General features: G+C 33.0%; 1 protein-coding gene across 4 annotated transcripts in view; it reads left to right on the top strand.

Moving 5' to 3' along the window:
* Window positions 1-714: 714 nt before the first annotated feature.
* Window positions 715-9,451, top strand: part of LOC111710050 (uncharacterized) — a 30,528-nt gene continuing 21,791 nt past the window's right edge. For 3 of the 4 annotated variants that reach the window (XM_023484069.1, XM_023484083.1, XM_023484091.1), the window contains exons 1-8: window positions 715-799; window positions 1,289-1,345; window positions 1,685-1,733; window positions 3,817-3,862; window positions 4,229-4,370; window positions 6,135-6,155; window positions 6,956-8,413; window positions 8,814-8,860. In XM_023484069.1, the coding sequence (XP_023339837.1) occupies window positions 775-799; window positions 1,289-1,345; window positions 1,685-1,733; window positions 3,817-3,862; window positions 4,229-4,370; window positions 6,135-6,155; window positions 6,956-8,413; window positions 8,814-8,860 (1,845 nt within the window). In that variant the 5' untranslated portion in view covers window positions 715-774. The remainder of the gene's footprint in view (window positions 800-1,288; window positions 1,346-1,684; window positions 1,734-3,816; window positions 3,863-4,228; window positions 4,371-6,134; window positions 6,156-6,955; window positions 8,414-8,813; window positions 8,861-9,451) is intronic. The other variant, XM_023484078.1, reaches the window with a different exon arrangement.

Here is a 9,451-nt window from a genome sequence, read left to right as displayed (position 1 = left end):
AACCTAGTCAGGAACATGACCTAATAATAGATCTGAAGTATACAACCTAGTCAGAAACATGACCAAATAATAGATCTGAAATATACAACCTTGTCAGGAACATGACCTAATAATAGATCTGAAATATACAACCTTGTCAGGAACATGACCTAATAATAGATCTGAAATATACAACCTAGTCAGGAACATGACCTAATAATAGATCTGAAATATACAACCTAGTCAGGAACATGACCTAATAATAGATCTGAAATATACAACCTAGTCAGGAACATGACCTAATAATAGATCTGAAATATACAACCTAGTCAGGAACATGACCTAATAATAGATCTGAAATCAACCTTACTTTAATGTTATTGCCTCGTAATATTAATCTAATTGGTATAACAACATTTTAAATGACATTGTTTTTGAATATTTTGCTTGTCTGTCTGGGACTAATCAATCCTCATAATTTTCAAAATCCTATATTCTTTAAACTTGATGGTTTACATTTCACAATTAGTTTTGACTCTTTAATCCGACAAGTTTCATCGTTTAAAAATATGGAATATCTACAAAATCAAATTTCGAATTAAACAATAAGAGTGTGTGGCGAGGTTTCATTTCCTTTAGCTATTCTCATATATCTCAAGGTACAGATATACATATATTTGATATTATATGGAACAAATATTGTAAAATGGATTGAAGATGGATTATCTATAAAGTGGAAAAAGATGGCAATAATTGATACAAATTGCTTTTTCAGAAAACTTTGCAGAAAACAAAATGGATTCTGGTGATCAGAAAAAAGGTAACTTTAGAAGATAAAAATAAGGAATAAAACCATGTATCGAAAACCATCTTATCAAAAAAGGAAATTTGATCGAAAATGTGTAATTTTCTAGTATTTAATTCCTGATAAGTAATCATCTACGATCTACATGCTCTTCCTCCCTTTTCTCTTTCGTCAGTTTCATTGTCCAATCTTGGAATTCCATTCTTATTTTTACATTTTTATACTTGTTTCCTGTCAATGCCTTCTAATTTCTAATGAAATGGAGATCAATGCTTGATCCTGACTCCTGAGATTCACATTTCATAAGTTCTGAACTTCTGACTTCTGACTTTTTTCTTCCTTCAATTTGTGTTTTTTATACTTTCTGCTTCAATCCTTCCTTCATTCTCAATTATTTAAATTTTTCCCGATTTTTTTATTTTCCGCGTCATTTTTTGTTTTACTTTTTGCTGATTTTTATTTGATAAAGTGATTTTTGTTAATGTTTTATAAAACTTATTTCAGCGAGTTTAGTTCGTACTGGGAGCAGGGTTAAAGATTTACAGAAAATTTTCGATTCAGGTTCAATTTTCCTATTTTTTACCTTGATTCAGGTTTAGTTTTTTTTTTTATGTAAGTTATTCGCAACAGAACTATTTCTAGAAATATTCGATTAGCATTTTTAAACCAAAACAGCTTTAAATTATACTTCATACAAGGAAGAAAACATATTTATCGTACAATATTCTGGTTCTTATTGTATACTAGCGTTTCCCAGGTTAGTCATGTTCTTCCCGCCGTTTACCCGAGCTATGTTGAAAATTAACAAGCAGACACCCAGACAAACAAAGATTACAACTTTATACATATATAGATAAATGATCGGTGAAGTCATAAAAAATTATGAAATATAATAAATAGGACGAAGTCGAGATATTGGAACTGGTTCTTTAAGGTTTGTAAACAACAGGTAAAATCTGCTAATAATTTAAATATTGGTCCTCACCACAATATAGTTATTCCACATTTTTTTGAAAATATGATTTGGTCTTCAGTCTTAACGATATAATAAACTTTGAATGAATAATTTTAAAAAATCTAAATAAAAACCCAAGAAAACTGAACAAGGGTTAAATCATGATTTGTAAAAAAGAAAAGATGGGGAAATGTATCCCTGTACCGTGTACGTATTGTGGAGGAAATAATTGAAAGAAATACTCTCGACTCATTCTTAATTTTTCATATCCATATATCTTTGCAATCTGAGATGGGAACTTATTGTGGATATCGAGATCATATACTTGTTAATCTGCAGATTAATTAAATTTTTATTCGATATCCCACACGGTAATCGTACCCAGTCAGGGGATGAAGGGGTGGAATAACTGAAATTAAGAGATTAAGCATTGATTAAAAGTAAACACAAAGGATATCGAGATCAAGCAATCGGGGTTTATAAGTATCCAACACAAAAGTTTCCAGCTCTTGATATTTCTATCTGTGATATTTCTACCTGTGATATTTCTACCTGCGATATTTCTACCTGTGAAATTTCTACCTATGATATTTCTATCTGTGATATTTCTACCTGCGATATTTCTACCTGTGAAATTTCTACCTATGATATTTTAACCTGTGATATTTCTGCCTATGATATTTCTATCTGTGATATTTCTACCTGTGATATTTTAACCTCTCATATTTCTACATATGATATTTCTACCTGTGATATTAATACCTGCGATATTTCTACCTGTGATATTTCTACTTGTGATATTTCTACTTGTGATATTTCTACCTATGATATTTCAACCTATGATATCTGCTGGATCAAATAGTAAAAATATAAAATACTAAGGTTAACACCACCAGGTTGCCAAGTCTCCAAGTTATCCAATATCTACTATTGGAAAAAAGTCTAATTTAGTCTCGAAATATTAACAGTTTTTATCTCATGCATTTATTAAAAATAACTGTCCTTTTCCCCTCATACACAAAGAACAGATTTTTCCAACAAACTTAGACTTTCTATTCCCTTAATCCTTGCAACCTGGTGGTGTAAACCTTGAATATCTTTTTGACTTTCTAATCCCTTAATCCTTGCAACCTGGTGGTGTAAACCTTGAATATCTTTTAGACTTTCTAATCCCTTAATCCTTGCAACCTGGTGGTGTAAACCTTGAATATATTAAACTCAGACTATTTGATATAACATAATTCACAGTGTAAAATATGAAAGGTCTCCGGCATCGAGTTTCAAAGATATAGGGACTTAAAGATCTGCATTTTGTGGCAAAAACTCAGTTTCTTTCTTAATTGACATCCCCCCCCCCCCCCCTTCCCTCACCCCAATAAACGCTCCCTCCTTCTACCCTCCTCTCTATTCCGGAAAAGAAAAATGTAAACAATAAAGAAATATAAAACCTTGAAAGTAAATTATAAATTCTTCTGAAAGACTAAAGTGCTTATTTAAGATTATGATTTATGATATATTGATATTGAGAAATATTATATTGATATTGAGAAATATTAGTTCCAAGTTATTAAAATATTAAAAAATTTTCTTTTAGCACCGGAAACTAAGTCAGTAAACGTTTACTTTATCTCGGAGCAAATTATTACGCATTTTTTTCTTAAAAATAAGCAATATCTAGAGAAAACATAGTATTTTATCTATTTATTTATAGATCAAGATATTCAAATTAAGATAATTTACACTGTTAAAAAGTGACCTTGTTCTGATTTCTGACGTAGAAAATATTCATAGAATTCGTTTGTATATTGCGAATTTCCCATATGTGTATTTTCATTTTGTTTGATCCTGGATAAAAATATTTGATATCAAATGATTGATATATTTCATCAGAGAAGTGGAAAATATTGATAATTCTTCCAATCACTCATAATATATATATTTTCAACCCAAATATAGATTGTAAATTCATTTTATCCAGGATTAGTAATTTATCAAGGTAGGAATTAATTAAAAACATTTATTTGTTAGAAAAATTGTATAAAAAGAAGATATTTTTCATCATTATTTTTATTTGCAGAAATCCTCTACCGGCCCTAGTTCAAGATCATTCAGTATCGCCCTCGGTATGTTTTATTCAGTTTAAAGGGATTGCTCACTGTTTTCAGAATAAGTGTAGACAATCAAACGTAAATAAAATATTTGTAAATTCATAGAACCATGGCCACCAGAATGAATTCCTAAATTGTGTATGTGTTAATTTAAAAGTGGAATCACTATTGGAAAAATTTGCTCAAATGCAATAAAGGTTTTAGCACGTTAATCTTTATCATACATTTTTTTCTATCCAAAAACTAAATGTTTTTAAGGTATGGATTCTAAATTTGAATTTAGTCTTTCCTCTGATAGCATAATATGGACAAGAGATTTATTTCTATGTTCTTACAGTTTATAAATTATTAAGATCATTTTGATGTTCGATTTCGTTTCAGGATTTGTTCAGAAAACCAAGTTTTTCCGCTACAACAGATTATCCGCCGGAAAATAATAGGCCGCCGACGAGATTTCGGCCACGTGGACGAACAGATCGAAGCATTCAATTTGGACGATCAGTTTTGTCTGGACGAGATCAAGGTTCGTTCTTTTAACATTAAATATTGATAATCGAATCAAAGGAATAAAGTCTTTTCCACAAACTGAAAATTTCTAATCTCTATATCTTTACAATCTGATGGTTTAAAACTTTGATATTTCAAGCTTAAATTATTTGATAGAAAAGAATGCAAAGTTTGAAAATTATTTAAGAAATTTTTACATTCAATATTTAAAAATAAATTTTCCATTACAGATAAAAATATAGATTCTAAAATTAGAAATATTGTATTAGTAATTGGATACAATTTGTTTAAATTTTAATAAGAGCATCCCGTAATAAGTTTTGAAGCAAAATATATTCTTTTTTAAGATCTAAATGTTTATTTTGTAAAATTATAACATAAAACATTACTGGTTAAAAGATATGTGTATATACTAAATATACATGTTTATAATGACATTTTACATTTATATATATTTTCACTGTCTATTAAACAAAGATTAGTTCTCGAATGTGCGTGTACCAAATCACATCCTTTTGTGCTCACCAGGGGCTCCTACTGTAGAGGAACCATCACCAGGGGCTCCTACTGTAGAGTAACCTGCACCAGGGGCTCCTACTGTAGAGGACCCTGCACCATGGGCTCCTACTGTAGAGGAACCATCAACAGGGGCTCCTACTGTAGAGTAACCTGCACCAGGGGCTCCTACTGTAGAGGAACCATCACTAGGGGCTCCTACTGTAGAGGAACCATCACCAGGGGCTCCTACTGTAGAGGAACCATCACCAGGGGTACCTATTGTAAAAGAACCATCGCCAGGGGCTCCTACTGTAGAGGAACCTGCACCAGGGGTTTTTAGTTTTGAAAAACTTGGTCCTCCTTTACTAAAACCTGCTCTGTGGGTTCTAAAAGCTCTAGGGAAAACTGGTCTGAGAGCTCTGGATCCTGGAAGATTTCCTCTTTAGGTTCCTAATCCAGTAGAACCCGCTCTAGGGGTTCCTGCGCTATCAGAAACTGCTTTAAGTGTTCCTCCTTGACCTGCACCTGTTCTTTTGGGTCCTAACTGGCTGAAATCTTCACTGCTGGTTCTTTCTTTGGATAGAACCATTCTAGGGGCTTCGGCTGTACTGGAACCTGCTCCAAGGTCAGGAACTGCTGAAGAAGCTCCGGGGGTTCCATTTACAGGCCTCAGGATTTCTTTTCTTTTCTTTATCCTTCTCCGCAGGTTTCGATTCTGAGTTTGTGTTTTTTGTTTCTCCTGGTTCCATCCTGATGACAGAGAATCCCCGGACAAGGGAAGAGGAGAATTTGAGAGTGTGAAAAACTCCTGACCTCCCCTATACCACAGGTTTAGTGTAACATCTAGGCCTGATAGAGAACACTGATGATACAAGTCTAGGATCCTTTCTCTGAGTTCCATAGTAACTATAAGGTGTAATTCAACTGATTCGAAAATATATTCTAACATTCCTTAAAAAGTATTTAGTCCATCAGGTGACTATAGTGTTTAAAGTTAATGTTATATTTATTTTTCAAAAAAAAACATTTTCTATAATTCTATGATTACGCGCACTCTAATCTTAATCATGTGCGCGCAGTGGGGAGGAGGCACCATTAATTCTTGCCAATCCCTCTCTTTATCCCTCATACTAATTAATTAAAAATTGTACCTAAAATATGCATTTTATTGATTTCACATGTCGATTTTAATATGTACAATTTTGATACTTTTAGTGGGATGAATGCGTTTTATAACTAATAGAAATTTATTATCATATTTTTAATTGATTTTTTTTTTCAGAATCTGACTCAGATAAGAAAGGTAAAAATACAATAAATTGCTTTATAATTACTTTGGAGCAAGCCCTCCTCCCCTCCCATTACTTTGGAGCAGGGCCCCCCGGCCTCCCCTCCCATATTGTAGTAAATGGAAAGTATATTTTAAAAGGGAGAGGGTAGGGGAGTACAATTTACCTCATTATCCTTCACTAGCTGAAGGGCCGGGCGTTGCCCGTTTTAGCCATAAGTCACCCCCTGGATACCTCTGGGTTCCCTCAAAAAATGTCAGCCCATTCGGTCGAGCCGAGGGAGCATATATACGAATGTCTTGTTTTGTTATGTAGAAAACTAGCTGAAGGGCCCGGCGTTGCCCGTGGATTTTTTTTTAATTTTGAAAAAAATCGATTTTTTTAGTGTCCACAAAAATTTCAATTGGTCCAGTCGTTTGGCCGGCGATACGCAACATATCCGAATGTCTTGTTTTATTATATAGATTATGCTGTTTGGACTACTACGTTTTTATTATTCCTCTAGTAACCTGAATTAGTAATTCTGAAAAGATCGAGGGAAAGTGAAGTTCTTTTCTTCAAAGATGTGATATCTTTAAAATAATGTGCTAAAATTTGTAAAACAAATCGTCAAATCGTCATGAACGATATTTCTGTAAAATCTGAGTTAGCTGTATGTACCTGTATGTGTCGGTTTTAATCCTCGTGACTTTCAATGTGAACACCAGACAACTACATTTTCTTGGAGGATACTTAGAATTATTCTAGACGCTGGATATTTCTTTTGATAAAAATATAGCTAATTAATTATAAAATAATGAAAACATTTTTTCAGGAAATATCTCTGTCCATCAGAGAGTAGAACGGAGGAGTTCTTTCGCGTCCTTCGATTATACGCTTAGATCAGGATCCGTTAGTAATCAATCAATCAAACTTTCCAAACTTCCGGTTTGTCAAGCAACCGTCTCTAAAGCAGATCAAACAACCAGACAACAAGAAGACCAAACAACCAGTTTTCAAGTATACCAAACAACCAGCCAGCAAGAAGACCAAACAACCAGCCACAAAGCAGACCAAACAACCAGCTTTCAAGTATACCAAACAACCAGCCAGCAAGAAGACCAAACAACCAGCCACAAAGCAGACCAAACAACCAGCCAGCAAGAAAACCAAGCAACTAGTCAGCAAGAAGACAAAGCAACCAGGCAGCAAGAAGACCAGACAACTAGTCAGCAAGAAGACAAAACAACCAGTCAGCAAGGAGATCAAACAATTAGCCAGCAAGGAGACCAAACAACCAGCCAGCAAGGAGACCAAACACCGAATCTTTATCCGGAACAACCCAATCAATTAGAAAACTGGAAGCAAGGAAACCAATCCTACTCGAGTAAAGTATATAAAATATCTAGAAATAAAGTTGATTCAACAACTATAAAGCACTCGTCGAAGGAAAATACGCAAAACATTTACCAAAATTATTTCACTTCTCGTGATACAGATACAAACAAAAACCGTGATGAACGAAGAGAGCGAGAAGAAAAAGAAGGAAAACACAAAGAGCAAGACGGATCTGATAAGATAAAAGATCTAAACAAAATAGGAAACGTTTTGGAAGCAAGTAAACAAGAAGATTCAGTCAATCATTCAGAAAACTTGGAGCAAGAGCAACAAAATGAGAAAAATCTAGAAGAAGAATTCGAAAAATTAGAGAAAATTGAACCGGAAGCAAAAACCATGTCCCGAACCCCCGTTGTGAGGATGACAAAACTGTCAAGTCTTGAAACTAACCAGAGATTAGAAATAAATGTTGACAGGGTTTTTTTCAAAACAGAGATAAGAAGTAGAAATAAAGATAAAGAAAAAGAAAAAAGAGAAGAATGCTCGGAAGAAGGGTTGAATGAGCAGAATGAAGAAGTGTACCTGGATAAAGATGCAGTTTACGACCTGGATAAAGGTTCAGCTTACGACCTGGATAAAGGTTCAGTTTACGACCTGGATAAACGTTCAGCTTACGACATGGATAAAGGTTCAGCTTACGACCTGGATAAAGGTTCAGTTTACGATATGGATAACGGTGCAGCTTACGATCTAGATAAAGGTTCAGCTTATGACCTGGATAAAGGTTTAGCTCACGACCTGGATAAAGGTTCAGCTCATGACCTGGATAAAGGGTCAGCTTATGACCTGGATAAAGGTTCAGCTTACGACCTGGATAAAGGTTCAGATTACGACCTGGATAGTGATTATGAACCTTCTCTTCAGGTTCGGACTGATGATAATCTTAGTTTCTCAGGTTAATATTTATTTATGTTTCTTTGCTACGTAAAAAAAATAAGTTATTTTTCTTAAAACCTTAAGAAAAAAAAGACATTGATATATTTATTCCTCGGCCCAGTTCACCCATGTTCTTGATTCATTTTTTAATTTTAATTTTTTATCTATAAATTTAGTACTTGTAATCTCTCTTTGTTCGTATGTTAAAACACAAAGCTCCGAACACCTTTGACCGATTTCCCTCAAATTTTGATTGGAGAACTTATGTAATAATGAAAGTAATACTGAAATGTAGAAAAGGTTAGAAAAATCTTGATTTTGTATTCTACTGCACAATTTACCCTAAACAGTAAACAACCATTCCTTGCCTTTTAATCCTTTTAAATATATATTTTATTAAACTTTCCATTTCATTATAGGATCTAGTTGCTTTGAGAGGGACTATGTGGATATATCTGATATAGAGGTAAAAATATACTTGAATATTTAAATTTCAACAACTAGTTTTAATCTAGTTTTTGAGAATCTTAAATTTGATTTGAATAAATGTAAAAACTGAAAGGTTTCAAAGCTAAACTAAATTCTTAGAACTTTAATTTCGGATTAGAAAATTATAATTATATTTACTCATAGAACATGTTTTTAAATATTCACTAGAAAAGTCAATTCAACCCTAAACAAATTTAGTTTAGTTATTTATATCATTTTAATTTTATTTGTGAGGGTTACCTATACAATTCAATAACTCAAGAGAACTGAGACTCTTTAGTCTTTCTAAAATTGCCGCCTTTTCAGCTTCTAGATTGTGTTTCCAAACTTAAAATTTAATTTACTGTTGTTCTGTAGCGTAGTGGGGCTTTCAATTATTTCACGAATAATAACACTCTCATATCGTCAATAAAGTTCTAAAATAGTTCTGCAATAAGTTAAAAATGACCAAGATTAGTTCAATCTATCGAACACTATATAAACCCGTTTTTTTCTAATTTTAGACGAACAAAAAAGAATTGTGTTTTAAACATATTCAAATTAATATAGAATGTTGTTTATAAAAATA

The sequence above is a fragment of the Eurytemora carolleeae genome, unplaced genomic scaffold (assembly GCF_000591075.1).
Source record: "Eurytemora carolleeae unplaced genomic scaffold, Eaff_2.0 scaffold136, whole genome shotgun sequence".
Taxonomy (NCBI): Eukaryota; Metazoa; Arthropoda; class Copepoda; order Calanoida; family Temoridae; genus Eurytemora; species Eurytemora carolleeae.
This window is presented reverse-complemented; position numbering and strand designations above follow the sequence as displayed.